Below are 16,514 nucleotides of genomic sequence, written 5' to 3'. Positions count from 1 at the left end.
ATGATTTTTGGTATTTATGTCATTCAAGGAATTCATCCATTTCATCTAAATTTTGAATTTCTTGGCACAAAGTTATTCGTAATATTCCTTTAATGTCCTGTAAAGATACCACCTTTCTTGTGCCTGATATTGGTAATTATTGTCTTCTCTCTCTTTTTTCCCTGTGATCAGTCTGACAAGAGGTTTATCAATTTTATTTTCTCAAAGAACCAACTCTGGTTTCATTGATTATCATTATTGTTTTTCTCTCTTTACTGTTTCATTGTAGACATTTTTTTTTTTTTTGAGGAAGATTAGCCCTGAGCTAACATCTGCTGCCAAGCCTCCTCTCTTTGCTGAGGAAGACTGACCCTGAGCTAACATCTGTGCCCCTCTTCCTCTACTTTATGTGTGGGACACCTGCCATAGCATGGCTTGCCAAGCGGTGCCTTGTCCGCACCTGGGATCCAAACTGGCAAACCCTGGGCCGCCGAAGCGGAACGTGTGAACTTAACCGCTCTGCCACCAAGCCGGCCCTCTTTACTGTTTCATTGATTTCTGCTATAATCATCATTTCCTTTCTTCTGCTTATTTTGGGTTTCCTTTGCTTTTCTTTTCCTAGCTTCTTAAAGTGGAAGCTTGATTTGAAAACTTTCTTTTATCATTTGAACATTTAGTCTGATATATTTCTCTTTAAGTACTGTCTTAGCCGCATCTTACAAATTTTGACTTGCTGGGGCTTCATTTTCAATCCTCTCAAAATACTTAATTATTCCCCCTTTGATTTCTTTCTTTGACTCACGGATTGTTTATTTAGAGGTCTGTTAGTTTTCAACTGTTCGGGCATTGTTCTTTGTATTCATTGAAATTTAATTTCATAGTGGTCAGATGATGCGCTTTGTGTGGCTCGAGTCCTTTTAAACTTGAGACGAACTTTCTGGTCTAGAGTGTTGTCTCTGTCAGCACGTGTGCACACTGAGCGCGTGGAAGGAGTGCTGTCGTGTGGCAGGTGCAACGTTCCCTGCACATCTGCGAGGTCACATTGGCTGATGGTGGTGTTCAGGGTTTCTGTGTCCTTGCTGTTTTCTGCCTGCTTGTTATGTAGTTAGTGAGAGTGTGGTGTTGGGACCTCTGACTGTATTTGTGGATTTATCTGTTTTTTTCCCTCAGTCTCAGGTTTTGCTTCATGTATTTTGAACCTGTGTTATTAGGTGCATGAACGTTTAGGATTGTTACGCTTGCCCACCTGATGAATTGATCCCTTTATCATGGTAAAAATCCCCTTTTACAGTTACACTTGAGTGATATTCTTTGCTCCATAATCGCATCTCCATATCCTAGTCTGATACTAATCTAGCTATCTGGCCTTTTTTTATATGGGAATTAGCGTGGTTTATTTTTCCCGTTTTTTTCTATTTAACCTATTTGTGACTTTATGTTTAAAGTTGGTTTCTTACACACAACATACAGTGGAATCTCGCTTTTTTTTAAAAAAAGATTGGCAGCTGCACTAACGTTTATTGCTAATCTTTTTTTTTTCCCTCTCCCCAAAGCCCCCTAGTACGTAGTTGTATATTCTAGTTGTGAGTGCCTCTGGTTGTGCTATGTGGGCCACCGCCTCAACATGACCTGATGAGCGATATGCCCAGGATCCAAAGTGGCAAAACCCTGGGCCACCAAAGTGGAGTGCGCAAACTTAACCACTTGGCCACGGGGCCAGCCCCTGAATCTTGCTTTTTCCAATCTGACAATCTCTTCCTTTTAATTTCGCATTTAGGCCATTTGCACTTAATGCCATTGTTGATGTGGTTGGTTTGAGTCTGCCGCCATGCTTTTTGCCCCATTTATTCTTTGTTCTCTTTCTCTTTTTTTTAATCTGACTTCTTTTGGATTAATTGAGCATTTCTTATAATTGCATTGTGTCTCCTTTTTTGGCTTATTAGCTATACCTCCTTATTTTTTTTTGAGTTTTTTAGTGGTGCACATCTTTAACTTACAGTGGCCTGCCTTTCAGTAGTGGCCCAGCACACAGGTGGGACAGGAGCCTTCCCTGGCATACTTCTGTTTCCTCTCTCCCAGACTTTGTGTTGTTGTTGTCTTACATTTTACTGCTGTGTGTGTGTTTAATCCCACAATATGTTTTTCTATTTTTGTTTTAAACAGTTACTTATATTTTAAAGAGCTTTAAAGAAAGTAAGGAAGTAGTCTTTCCTGTTTAGCCACATATTTACCATCCCAGCATTCTTCGCTCCTTTGTGTAGATTCCAGTTTCCACCCGAGGAGATTTTCCTTCTGCCTGAAGGACCTGCTTTAACAGTTTCTGTAGGGCTGGTCTGCTGGAGATGAATTTTTTAAGCATTTGTATGTCTGAAAACACCTCTGTTTCACCTTTATTTTTGAAAAATATTTCATAAGATAGAAAATTTTTGGTTAGCACTTTTTTTTCTTCCACTGTCTTCCATCTTGCGTTGCTTCTCATGAGAAGTCTGCTGTTGTTAAGTTTGGAAAATTTTTGGCCATTACATCCTCCAGTTTTTCCCACCTCAAGTGTCTAATCTGCTGTCAGTCCCATCCTGCGTATTTTTCATCTTAAAGTTGAATTTGGATCTTTTTGTCTTCGCTGTCTTTCCTCGCCTTCTCGTGTATGTGGTGTCTGTGTGATAGCTTTTAGTGCCTCATTGCTAATTCTGTCATCTGTTTAATTGCTGAATCTGCTTCTGCGACTGATTTTTACCCTCCTTATAGGTCATATATTTCCTGCTCCTTTGATTGCCTGGTACTTTTGCCTGGTGAATTTTACATTTTTGAGTGCTGGGTTTTTGTATTCCTTTAAATATTTTGGTGCTTTGTTCTCATTTGCAGGTGAGTTACTTAGTAGGAAACATTGAGCCTTTCAAGGTTTGTTAGGCAAACCTGACAGCCTTTAGTCTTGGGATCATGTGCCTCATGGGTCTGATGCCCCAGGTGTGATAAGGTTTCTTCTCTCTGTTTGGAGTGGATGCTACTGGCAGCCCTTTGTGCTGTGGGAATTGTCCCTCTGCTCCTCCTGGAACATCTTTTCTGGCCTCAGGTGGTTCATTCCCTTCCATGTGCTGATCAGCTGAAGATGCCCTCAGAGGCCTCTAGCTCTCTGCGTGGAGCTCTGTCCTCTCCAGAACCTCCTGCTCCCTGACTTTTTCACCTCCTATCTTTAACGCAGGGGCACTACTGGCTTCTGTCTGGGATCCTCTTACTGAACACCGTGGCCTGGACACTCACCAGGCCGTGACCAGACCCGTTGTTGAGTGCACCTCACTTGTTAGATTGTTGTCCAATCTAAAACCCGTTGTCTCATATATTTTATCTGGTTTTTAAGCTCAGGTGAGATGGTAAATTCAGTTCCTCTTACTCCATCAAGGTCAGAAGCAGAAGTCCTCCGTTTGCATGTTTTAAAATATATGCCGTATACCTTACATACTCAGGAGGAGTTGGAGGGAGCTTCTTAGATGTATGCCTGGTACTTTCAATGTTGTGTATTCTACCCTCCTCTCACATAGCTCAGCTTAAAGGAAAGAGCTATTAGGTGGATCACACAGCTTGTGTGGTCATCCCGGTGGTGAGTGTACTGAATGTGTCAGTCTAAACAGTTCTGGCTCCTGCATTTCTTTTTTGGCATGGCCTCCTTTCCAGCATTCAATCTTTGAGAAGTTTGAGGGCGTCTGTTTCCATTTGGCTTGTGCACCTCTGACTTGGTTCCCCAGCCGCTGAGATCCTGAGTCTGAGAGGATGGCCTGCCGTGGAGTTCTCACTTCTCCCTGACAGACCCCAGGTCACTGGAGGGTGTGCCCACCTGTTCCATTATTCTGTGTTTATTTTATATTTTTATTTTTTGTTTTATACCAAATGTGTATATCTAGCTTATTTTTGTATTAACTTTTAAAGTCCTCTAAACACTGTCTCATTATTTCATTTAAAAATGGTTTTGTTATTGCAGTTTAAAGAGAAATAAGCAATCAGACGTTTGGGTTTTCACATGTAGTTAACTTCTTTGACCATTTTCATAGAGCCTGTGAAACCACCTAAATTCTTACTCTGTTTGGTTAAACTATTTTAAGAGGTGATGCTGAAGGTTATTATTCTGGAGACAGAAATCGCCATGCCTTTAAAGTAGATATTGTAAATTTTCAAAACAACCATGTAGATTTTGAATAGAGAAGGCTTAAAAGACTCTTAGAAATGTTTTTTCTCCATAAACAAGTGTCACCAGTAGAAACAACACATCACTATGTTGTGTGTTATCACCATTTTCAAAGGGTTTAGGACATTTCTTTCTAATCTTCAGGTTTGTGTAGACTGCTGCCTCTTAGCTCAGGATTCTTAGAATGTATTCATAAAACATGACATTCTCTTCTTTGTGCTTATTATAATTCTGTGTTGAGGAAATGACAGATACATGTGACATGGATACATTGTAACATCACTTGTTATAATTTGTGTCTTCCTAAGGAGGTTTCCTACTGTGTTAATCATTTATGGAAATACTGCTTAGAAGGAGATGGCTGAAATATGTTTTTAAAGGCTGAATTTTGGACCTTTCTACATTTTCTGTCTTTATCCTCAGAGCTGAGTGTTTCTGTGCGATGTTTCACAGGTCAAAGATGAAGAGCATCAGTGTTCCCTGGGGAATCTGAAGATCCCTCTCAGTCAGCTGCTCACCAGTGATGACATGACCATGAACCAGCGATTCCAACTCAGTAATTCAGGTCCAAACAGCACTCTGAAGATGAAGATCGCCCTCAGGGTACTGTAGTCTCCCACAGTAAATCTAGGAGTGGACAGGGGAGCAGGCTGCATTGGTGATCCTCAAGGGCACTTGCTGCTTCAGAGTGTGGTAGAGGGCACAGGACCCGGGTAGAGGTGATCGTAGTGCTGATTGCATGGCACAGGTGGACAGCGATCATGGTGACAGCCACAGGGCATAGGACATGTGTGGGTGGTGATCACAGTGACAGCCACAGGACATGAGTTGATAGTGATCACAGTGCTGGCCACAGGGCCAGGCGCAAACAAGAAGGAGCTTGTTTTGGGAGCATGGAAACTATTGCTGAATGTTGTGGGAGCTCAGGGGAGAAATGATTAAGGCTTAGACTCAAACATGCAACAGAAGTAGTATTTCCAGATTGCTTGAGCAGGCCCAGGATTATTCCTTATGCTTTCACATGAATCCAGCCAACTGTTGTTTTACCCTTTGTTCCAGAAGATATTGCTATCTGGATCAACAAAGTTTTGTGCTGAGGTTAAGTTTTCAAAGGTTACATCCCACAACTAGAAGGACCTGCAACTAAGATATACAACTGTGTACGGGGCGGGGGGTGGGGGGGAGGGAGTTGGGGAGATAAAGCAGAAAAAAAAAAAAAAGATTGGCAACAGTTGTTAGCCCAGGTGCCAATCTTTAAAAAAAAAAAATGTTCAAAGGTCATTCTGAAGAGAAAATATAATAAAACTACAAGATGGTAGAAATTACAGAAAGAAAGAATTTTGTTCAAAATAGACAATACTTCATTTGTAAGTACCTAAGGAAATGTTGAAAATAAAACGGGCAATCATACGGGAAAATGCTAAAACTCACTAATTTAAAAAATGCAAATTAAAATGAAGAACCAGGGGCCACCCCCGTGGCCAAGTGGTTAAGTTCGTGCGCTCTGCTTCGGCAGCCCAGGGTTTCACTGGTTTGGATCCTGGGTGCAGACATGGCACCGGTTATCAAGCCATGCTGAGGTGGCATCCCACATTGCACAACCAGAGGCACTCACAACCAGAATATACAACTATGCACTAGGGGGGTTTGGGGAGAAGAAGAAGAAGAAAAAAAAACAGAAGATTGGCAACAGATGTTAGCTCAGTTGTCAATCTTTTTAAAGATGTCAATCTTTAAAAAAAAAAAAAACTTTAAAAAATTAGAACAGGTGAGCCCTATTAGCCCAGTAGTTAAGTTCAGCGTGCTCTGCTCTGGCAGCCTGGGTTTGGTTCCCTAGTGCAGACCTACACCACTCATCTGTCAATGGCCATGCTATAGCAGCAGCTCACATACAAAAAGAGGAAGATTGGCAGCAGATGTTATCTCAGGGCGAATCTTCCTCAGCAATAAAAAAAGAGAAAAATTAGAACAAACCTAGTCTGTGGAGGGTGCAGTGGAAATGGTCTTCTTGAACCTGGTCATGGCCCTGAGTATCAGCCTTTCCTGAGAGAACTGCAGTGTCTTCAGGCTGTAAATCACAGAGCCCCTCGGACCAGGGACCCTTTCTCTGCAAATCTGACTTTTGGTAATAATGTAGGATGTGAGGAGGCCACGGACATAAAGAGGTTTGCTGTAACTTTATTTCGTAAAAGCAGGAAAAAACTTCAAGCCATCACAATAACTTCAGAGTGCAGGGGTTTATGGAGTATTGTGTGCATTAAAAGTAAATATTAACAGCCAGCAAAGTGAACTATTCGTGTGCTGTCACAAAGTGAAGGGCATGAGAGCTGCTCCCGCCTTGAAGCTCGGTGTTTGGGGTAACTCTGCTGGGCAGAGGTGTCCTCAGCCCCCATCCCTTCCCTGGGGTCGCTGTTGGAGGCCCCCCGTGTAGGAAAAGAGATTAGTCTCCTGTCCAGGGCATGCAACTCAGGCTCTTCCAGCAGTAGCATTGCCCCACGGCTGTGCAGCAATGTGTGCACGTGGAAGAGGCTGAGGATAAATACAGGGAAACATTTGCATCATGAGAGTGTGATTTTGATGACTTAAAGTTCCCTTTTTCTAAACTCTCTGTAATGTGGTATTACTTTAATAATAGAATAGCTGAACTGATAGACTAGATTGTTTTTAATACTTTGTGCCAAGTTTTAAAGGAACACTTGCAAATGAAAAGCTGTTCATGTATCAGGCTGTTACCACTGTGTTTATTTCCACCTCCAGGTGCTGCACCTTGAAAAGCAAGAGCGGTCTCCAGACCACCAACACTCAGCCCAAGTAAAGCGACCCTCTGTTTCCAAAGAAGGGAGAAAAGTATCTGTCAGATCTCAGATGTCTGCGTCACCAGGCGCTGGCGACAGCAGCACGGCCCCATCCACACCAGTCATTGGGGGCAGTGATAAGCCTGGCGTGGAAGAGAGAGCCCAGCCCGCAGAGGCCAGCCCTCTGGGGCTGCGAGACCTGGGCAGGAGCTCCTCCAGCCTCCACGCTGGCCCCACCTGCTCCCCCAGCCACATCTCTGTCAAGGAGCCCACCCCAAGCATAGCCTCAGACATATCACTGCCCATCGCCACACAGGAGCTCCGGCAGAGGCTGCGGCAGCTTGAAAAGTAACTAGACGCTCACTTTGCTCTTGTTGAATCCAAGCGCACGCCTCACGTGCTGTGGCGAGGGCACGCTGTCTCAGCTGAAGGAACTTCAGGGGACGTTGCCCTGTCACTCACTGAGTCTCACTTGCACAGTAAAGCCTACCATTTTCTAGGGCCTAATATTTGGCTCATTTAGAGACAGCAGTGGGGTGACAGGTTGACAGCTACGAGAGGCTCTGCAGCTCCGTGTGCCTGTCCTCAGACCAGCAGGCAGAGGCTGGAGCTGACTGTGGAACCTTCATATGGGGGTTGGCATCTGTTTGTTGTATAAGAACAGGTCCTGTTCTTTCATGTTGGGTCAACACCCCATTACTACTATCAAGTTGCTTTGCTCTGTCTCTGAATGTTTGTGTTGATTTCTAATTTAAGTCCCATGATTTATAGATGTATTTATGGTTTCTTTAGATAAGGAGGAAAAAACAGTCTGAGCTATCACAAGTTTCAGATGTTAACCTTTTCCTCTCAGTGGAAGGGGTAGAGTTTCCCTTTGAAACAGTTCTTCCTGTTTGTCGTTCTGAGAGGCGTGTTAAGTAATAAGAAGTGGAGGCAGAAGTGAAACATGTGGTCCTGATGGTTAGAGGGACTCCCTTGGCACTTCTCTCCTTTGCACTTTCTCATGTCCCCTATTTTGGAAAAAAGAAATCAGTCCCTCCCTCTTGTCTCGAAGGAAATAGAATTTTAAAGCAGAAACCGGTTCTTCTCAGGAGTTAAATTTGGGGAGTAGCCAAGATGACCATAGGGACACTGAGCCAGAGCAGCCGTTGGTTGTCTTGGGAGTCTGTGCTCAACTTGAGAAAGAAATGGAAGCAGGGCCGTTGCAGTCTCATGAGATGACCATCAGTCAGAAATAAAGCCAGCAACATCTGTGGGGCTGTGAGAAAGGATACACAGGTTTGCGTAATTACAGGCTACGCCTTGCTTCGCAAAGACCGCAGAATTGATGTTTCTAAGTAGGAGACCGCTATGTCTCATTTTTCCTTGGGGCCTAACTGAAAAAGCTGTCAGTTTTTGATAATTAAATTTTATTAACCCTCAACCGAAGTATGAATTAAACTGGTTGATTTACACTCAGAAATTCAGATTAAGTTCAAGTTCACGGGTAATTTGATTCCTTCTTATCTGAATGAACATGATCTTACCCAGTAGTTGTACCAGTGACTCAGGCCCTACGTGAGGTCAGAGCAGAGCTGTAATTTCCCTCTTTGTTTCGCCAGTGGGGCAACACTGGGGCAGTCTCCCCTGGGGCAGATCCAGCTGACCATCCGGCACAGCTCGCAGAGAAACAAGCTCGTGGTGGTTGTGCACTCCTGCAGGTGAGCTGGCGCCCAGGGCCTTGGTGTAGACGTGGGATAGGGCAAGGAACCACTTAGTTGTAGTTTCCCCAAACAGATGAGTTTGTTCCATTTGAAGAACAAAGCACTCAGAGTGTGCTATAGTTAGACAGTGATCCAAGTATTCAGTTCTTATTCTTTTTTTGTTCTTAACGTCGTTTCATAAACATTTTCTACTCGTAACCATTTTGATTGCTTTGTAATACTCCCTTGAACTGCCGTACTGTAGTTTATATAACATTCCCTATAGTTGGATGTTTGACATATCTATGTTATGTGTAGCACAATAATGAACATAGTTTTCTTTTCTTGAAGTGTCTTTTTGGCATTAAATGTCCAGGAGTAGGCTTGTATCAATTCAAAGGATCGAAAAAAGTTTCTGGGACCCTGATAGATATTTCCAGGCTTTCAAGAAAGAGCCTCCCAGTTGACAGCGGCACCCAGGGGTACGGGTGTACGATCAGGAACGATTTATTTTAACTTGTGCAGGGTACTACTTTAGTAAGTGTCATGTGGGACGACAGTGTTGCTTTAATTTGTATTTGATTAATGGTGATGGTATGAAGCTGACTAATTTCCTTTTATGTGACTTGTCTGTGTTGGTAGTAGTTGTGATATAAGTATTTGGATCTTATAAAAAGCTGTTGGAAACATAGGAAAATAACATTAGCGACATTTAGAAATATGATTATATAAACGTAGAGTTCAATTCAATACATACTTATTGAGCACCTTATATGTTCTTGCTGCTGAGATAATTCCTATGGGAGATGCAGGAACAGAAGACCGTTTTAGAGAACTCCAACTAAACAGTCCCGTAACTCAGTTTTCAGGTTGATCAATAAGTGAATAAATTGAAGTGGTTGCACATAACTAAATCCTAAACTGTGTTTGGTTCAGACCAGTTGTCCTAGGAAAAGAGCAACAGGCACATGAAGGAGGTGGGCCCTTGTCTGTGTAGGGTTTAAGTGGACAAGGACAGAGAGTGGGGTCAGCAGCCTGAGCAGGCACCAGAGAGGGCCGGGTGCCACTCAGGGGTCCTGTGGACAGTGGCTATGTGGCCTCCCTGGGGTCTCCTGGGAGGCCACTTTGTTTGGCTGAAAGGCTGACCATGTTACCTCACTGTGGAAAGAGGAAGCAGTAGTTTCTATGCTGGACACAGGGCAAGGGGTCACAAGACTCCCCAAACTCTGGGCTCAAAAATTGGAGACACGGGGCCGGCCCAGTGGTGCGGTGGATAAGTTCACATGTTCCGCTTCAGCGGCCTGGGGTTTGCCAGTTTGGATCCTGGGCGCAGACCTACATAGAGCTTATCAAGCCATGCTGTGGTAGGCATCCCATATACAAAATAGAGGAAGGTGGGCACAGACGTTAGCTCAGGGCCAATCTTCCTCAGCAAAAAGAGGAGGCTTGGTGGCAGATGTTAGCTCAGGGTAATCTTCCTCAGAAAAAAAAAATGGAGGCAAAATAACCTTAGGGAACGCTGCTGAGAGGTTTGAAAGAGGCCAGCAGGGGAGCATGGGGTGAAGACAGAAGCATGCTGCACTCTTGTGCTCCTCAGCTTTAGATAAACATGAAATCAAAATAGTAGATTCAAATATGATGTTGTCCTTTTCCAAGATTCTAATACCTAGTGTTCTCTGGTTTGTGTCATAAGAAACCTCATTGCCTTCTCTGAAGATGGCTCTGACCCATATGTCCGCATGTATTTGTTACCAGACAAGAGGAGGTCAGGAAGGAGAAAAACACACGTATCAAAGAAAACACTGAACCCGGTGTTTGATCAGAGGTATGGTGTGTACTCAGCTGGGGGTAGACTGTTTGGGTTAACAAATAAGGAAGGCCTGATCAGTACCTTTCACGACTAAAGCATTTAAGCCAACACACTGTTGAGAGGTGTAAGTGAAAACCCTCCTCAAAATTAGTAGATGTGGACTTGTTAAACAAATAAGTATTTTGAACTTCATGTAGAAGTGCTAAACATCATAAATTCAAGTTGTAAACACTGTGGACAGGGAGACTACTGATTAAATAAAGAGCAAATGATTGATGACCGGAAAGAACTTTCATTCATAGGGGCTCTATTGATTTTTACTGAGTTATAAATTAAATCTGAGAATTTTAAAATAACAATAAACCTATAACATTTTAAAATAGAATATTCTCGTGAAAAACAGCTAGTTTCCAAACCAATAAAATAATTAGTGGGAAATGGCAGTATTTTAATTTTTGTGAATCTGCTTAGTAGTCTGGCTTAATAGAGGCTTATGTTTGCTCTGCAGTCACTCTAGTGTGGTGACCTGGGGAGGCTCTTGGGGACCCTGGGCTGCTTCAGGCCAACTTACAGAGCCTCAATCTGTGCAAATTTCGTGTCTTATGTTATAGTCCTCTGTAGCTAAAAAGAACACCAGCATTTGGGAAATGGTCAAGTTGAATGGTAGCAATATCTGTGAATTTAGTTTACATTCCATCTTTAAAGATGCTACTCCTTTATCGCATTCTCACACCAGTAACTTTACTTGAACCAAGGTCAGAAACCGACAGACATCTACTAAATCCTGGTGTGGGCACGTTTCATCTGACAGAGTGTTCATAGCTGCAGCACTTAAGAATTGGAAGCTCCACGTACGAGTTTGGGTTTCTCACTGCTGTAGCTCCGTGGGAAGGCCAGCCGTGTTCCAGCCATGTCCCTATGTGGCCGCAGGCCCTCAGTCCTCTGGGTTGCCAGAGACCCTGATGCACTCTAGCCACACACCAGCCAGCTTCTGGGACTTGGTTCCCCAGAGGCATTTCAGTTGCTGGCATGTGACTTAGGGCATTGAAAAGCATGTGGCAGACCTTTGCCCTTCTGTGAAGTTGTATTACATAATACCTTTTTTCAGTTCACTCACCCAGGGTTTGAAATTACTCTCCTTTAGTCCTTAGGCCTGTGTGAGTGAACTGTCATGTCAGATGTTACCACCACAGTCCATGTTTTAACTACCATAAAGAGTTAGGTGTTTATGTTCAAAAGAACACCCCTCCCACACGTGAGGGAGCCACAGGTATTAGGGCCTTCCACATAGGATCGAGAACCTTCTCTTATGTTTGGAAAGTAATGAAAAAAAACTTCGTTTTTGAGTCTTCATGAAATGCCAGATCCAAACATCTAACAGAACTCAATTTTACAATATTTATTTTACAATAAATTTAGAAAAAATTTTACAAAAAAATTACAGTATTTTACAATAAATAACAAACATAACATTTGGAATGGCCTTAAAAACAGAAATGCCATTTTTTAGTTATAATAAAATACAGCAAAATTATGGAGAAATTTAAGGAAGGTCGTCTTTTTCCATTTCAGCTTTGATTTCAGCGTTTCACTACCGGAAGTGCAGAGGAGAACGCTGGACGTAGCAGTGAAGAACAGTGGCGGCTTCCTGTCCAAAGACAAAGGGCTTCTTGGCAAAGTAAGTTTGGAAAAAATCCTTCATCAGTTACTACACTTTGTAAAAATTAAACACTTACCCAAAGTGTATTTTTTAGACCATACTTATATAAGTGGAAAGGGGTGAACTTACTCCCTCATTAATGCTCATTTCTAAAATAGTGGACTGTGAAAGATGTGTATCAACTAAGACATCACTACATTTTAAAGATACTTTAAGGTATTTTTGTTGTTTTACATATTCATATTATTGGCACATTAGTCACACTAATTTCCTGGACTTATACTTGAAGAAAAGGTTATTTTTAAATTTTTTTTCAAGTATCACATTGAAAGAAAACACAAAGGAAGATATTCTCCTACAATTCTGTCTCCTCAACTCATCAGCTGTTCTTTTTCTGACAAATCATTGGCTTCATTTCTCTCAATTCCTTCTAGTCTTTGTCCATATTCACATTTAACTCTTGCCTTAGATTATATGTGCTTTAATTATATGCTTAGAGGTTAAGTTAGGGAAGAGGAGTTTTGAATTGTAGATGCCATTAACAGAAAATCCACGTCAGCTATGCTGCCATTAAAGGCACATGAGCCAATATCTCTATAAATTATCTCCACTGATACTTCCTAGCAACTTAATTTTAAGGCTGTTGGATACAGGAAGGACCTCTTGGCTATCATCAACCATATAGCTCATAGGATTGTAGGTTAAGAAAATATTGAAAAACGAGAGACTCAAAATAAAGGAAAGTTCTGTGTTGCCAGATGAAGACAGAGGAAGATTGGAGAGATTGAAGAAGTGGTGAAAAGTCTAAAAGGAATTCTGTCAGCCCACTTTTACAAACTTTTAACCCACAGGTATTGGTTGGTCTGGCGTCTGAAGAGCTCGCCAAAGGCTGGACCCAGTGGTGAGTGTCCCTACCACAGACAGACAAACCAATAGACAGAGAACCCTGTATGTTTATCTGATGACACTATCCACAGTTGACCACATGTCTGTTGTCATCATCCTTTGCTCTCAGGTACGACCTCACGGAAGATGGGACGAGACCACAGGTGGTGACGTAGGCCACTCTGGCGTGAGGAGCCCTCCTTGGTGTGTCTGCCCCACCCCACGTGCTCGGAATGCACCCTCCCACAGACATACTGATACTATTTTTATAATGTCATCTATTTAGTTATACCTACCTTAATAGTTTTATAAAACTTGTTGACATTTTAGGCATATTTGGCCAATATTATTGTTAATTTTGTATGTTTAATCTCCTCTAGTATTTCACCAGTTATTTAGAATACAGTAGGATAGTAGTTGATTACTGTCTGATGTAAAGCTATGTGAGTTGTATCTACTGGGAAGTGGATATATGTATATGCTTTACTATTGCCTTGTTTTGTATATCACTGAGGTACACTATGCCATGTAAATAGACTCTATTTTTTATAATATCTACATGCTGGTTTGAATTCAGAAGAAAATGAATCAAGGAAATATATATATTTTTTCTTCTAAAACTTATTAAATTCTTATGACAAATAATCATTTTTGTCTTTGCAGGAAAAAGTTCTCAGTGACCTATTTTGTGGTGTTTCTTTTTAAAAAGAAAAGCTGAAAGATTATTACCTATTAGTGTATTTCTGCCCATTCTGGATAATGAAAGTATTCATAATATTAACACTTTCATAAATATCAAGATGTATTGTTGAGAAGTCAGTTGAAGAACTTATAAGGAAAAATATTGTATAACTGAGTAATTTAAAATATTAAGAGAATTGTCATGGTTCATAAATCATAGTGTTCTAATCTGAAATTCCTTACATAAAATGAAATGTCTTAAGTTTATTTTTAATTGCTTGTTATAACTTACTTATGAGGTAGTACACAGATACACATCATACTTTTTAAAAAAGATAATACAGACAGACTTTCAATGTTAGCAGGTAGGCTGTTGTGAAATAGTTGGTGGTGAGCTTTGTTAATTTTCGGTGTTTTCCCAGCCTGTAAAGAAAGACAAGCTCACATTGTCACCAAAAAGATCAGGGTAAGCAGATAGGAAATGGTGTTAAAAACCAAATCGTTGGTCAGTATGACATCATGCAGAGAACAGATCACCCTGATAGCTCTTTCATTTGTCCGTCAGTGTGACATCATACAGAGGACAGGTCACCCTGAGCTGGCACTTGGTTTCACTCTGCTCTTATGCACAGACCACCACCAGTTCCATAGGGTTCGGCCCAGCGGCCAGCACAGTAGCTGTTGGTTGTAAATAACCATTTCCTGGGTTTCCTCACTTATGCCATGACTGACCTCAGTGTTGGGATATTGTTATACTATTTTTATTTTGGAATATGTTTTTCTTTTTAGGTTGTTAAAAGCATGTTTTATTTACTTAAGAGTTCCAGACCTCTTGGGAGGTGAGGCTCTATGGCAGTGTCATAGCTGTGCACGCCTATCAACAACGTATGCACATATGCAGAAAGAGTTTGAAATATTTTAAGCTGTATGATGCAAATGACTTCCTTAGCCATAAGAGCATCTAAAATCATGTATACATTATTGAGGAAATACAGCTTTGTGCTTGAAATTGGAGATCTCACCGTAAATCATTTCCTGGACTTCGGGACTGCTCGCGTGACCAAACGTACCAAAGTGCCTCTAGGGGACGCTGGTGGTTATTTCTGCACACTCCTCCTTCCAGCAGATTTCAGTTTCCTCTTAATTTACACCTCAAACCCTGAGTTTGTTTATAGCGGTGTCTATAGCTCCACAACACATTTCACGTGCTCATAACGACCAGTATAATCTCACTGTTTCCTGTTTAATGAAACTTCACTCCAAAGCGTCATTGTAAATCGCTTCCTATGTTCATGTACAGGGGAAGTTTATGAATATGCTGATACACACATCAACATATACCCACACGGAACATTTACTGTGGTATTGTAGTAGACAGGTTGCCTGCCTGCAGTATTAGATTTATTGAGAATTTTTTTTTTTCCCCTGAGGAAGATTAGCCCTGAGCTAACATCTGTGCCAGTCTTCCTCCACTTTATATGTGGGTCACCGTCACAGCATGGCTGACAAGTGGTGAGGGCTGTGCCCAGGATCCCAACCCATGGGCCTGGGCCAACAAAGCAGAGCGCGCTGAACTTAACCACTATGCCACGGGGCTGGCCTTAAGGACTTTTTTTGTTTTTTTAAAGATTGGCACCTGAGCTAACATCTGTTGCCAGTCTTCTTTTTTTTTTCCCTTCTTCTTCTTCTCCCCAAAGTCCCCCAGTACATAGTTGTATATTCCAGTTGTGAGTGCCTCTAGTTGTGCCATGTGGGACGCCACCTCAGCATGGCCTGATGAGCAGTGCCATGTCCATGCCCAGGATCCAAACCGGCGAAACCCTGGGCCACTGAAGAGGAGCACATGAACTTAACTACTTGGCCATGGGGCCGGCCCCAAGGATTTTTTTTTAAATTAGATCTGTTGAAGGGCTTTTGGCTCTTTGTTGAAATTTAGCATACCAAGAATTTTTACTGACATCCTATACTTTTGGATTTTGCAACCATGTGCTTCACCTATTCAATGTGGATTTTACTTGATGGAATGCTTTATTTAAACACCTAGGCAAAATAAGTACAGTGAAAGATACAAAGCCCAAATAAAGCCAGTTAGCAGCATGATGCCCTGCCCTCTGATGTGGTGATGGTGGGGGCTGGAGGCAGAGACCCACCTGCAGGTTCCAAGCCCCTAGCAGCCAGCTCCATTCTCTTTAAAAGAAAGGACAGGGCTGATTCTAAGGGCACCAAACACCTCCCAGATGTGATTCTGTCTCCTGTGGCAAGATAAGTGCTCAAAGGGAAGCTCTCGAGTGCTGTGGTAAGGGCCAGGCTCTGCACTCCAGGGTCCTGCGGTGGAGAACACTCTGAGTTCTCAACCTGTTCTTTTCTGGTTCTTAATAACAGGTTCATCTAGAAAAAGGGAACTGTAACTTTTCTACACACCAATGAGCCAAACCAGTGGAGGGAAGATTAACTTAAATGAATTCGAATTCTGTTAGTTTGTTCGTGTGGGTTGCTTATCCTGTGCCTTAAAGTACAGAAATATGAAGGCGTTGTTTTCAAGTTTCAGATGAATCAAAAGAAGCCTCGTACTAGATTTACCACAGTTTGTGTTCTGTACTGTGAGAATTCCTTTTACGGATGTTCTTCATGAAGAGGTCGACCCTTGTTCAAGAACCTAAGCCAAATGCAAGTCCGTGTGCTCCTTTGTACTGCGGTTGCTCCTTCAGCCCCAGCTCCAGCCCGATCACCCCTGCAGACGGAAGCAGCAGCGGGTGTTTTTCATTATTACAGAATGTCCTTTCTGCTCAGCTAATTTTACATGACAATGCATGTATTTATTCAATAAAACTTTTATGTTAGCTCA

General features: G+C 42.1%; 1 protein-coding gene across 2 annotated transcripts in view; it reads left to right on the top strand.

Moving 5' to 3' along the window:
* Window positions 1-16,514, top strand: part of ESYT2 (extended synaptotagmin 2) — a 91,296-nt gene extending 74,782 nt beyond the window's left edge. For both annotated transcript variants that reach the window (XM_044765649.2, XM_014830484.3), the window contains 7 exons: window positions 4,610-4,759; window positions 6,914-7,299; window positions 8,553-8,651; window positions 10,327-10,458; window positions 12,016-12,121; window positions 12,955-13,004; window positions 13,119-16,514. In XM_044765649.2, coding sequence (XP_044621584.1) covers window positions 4,610-4,759; window positions 6,914-7,299; window positions 8,553-8,651; window positions 10,327-10,458; window positions 12,016-12,121; window positions 12,955-13,004; window positions 13,119-13,164 — 969 coding nt within the window. In that variant the 3' untranslated portion in view covers window positions 13,165-16,514. The remainder of the gene's footprint in view (window positions 1-4,609; window positions 4,760-6,913; window positions 7,300-8,552; window positions 8,652-10,326; window positions 10,459-12,015; window positions 12,122-12,954; window positions 13,005-13,118) is intronic.

Source organism: Equus asinus, chromosome 1, assembly GCF_041296235.1.
Source record: "Equus asinus isolate D_3611 breed Donkey chromosome 1, EquAss-T2T_v2, whole genome shotgun sequence".
Lineage (NCBI taxonomy): Eukaryota > Metazoa > Chordata > Mammalia > Perissodactyla > Equidae > Equus > Equus asinus.
The sequence above is the reverse complement of the archived record's forward strand: the minus strand, read 5'-3'. Positions and strand labels throughout refer to the sequence as shown.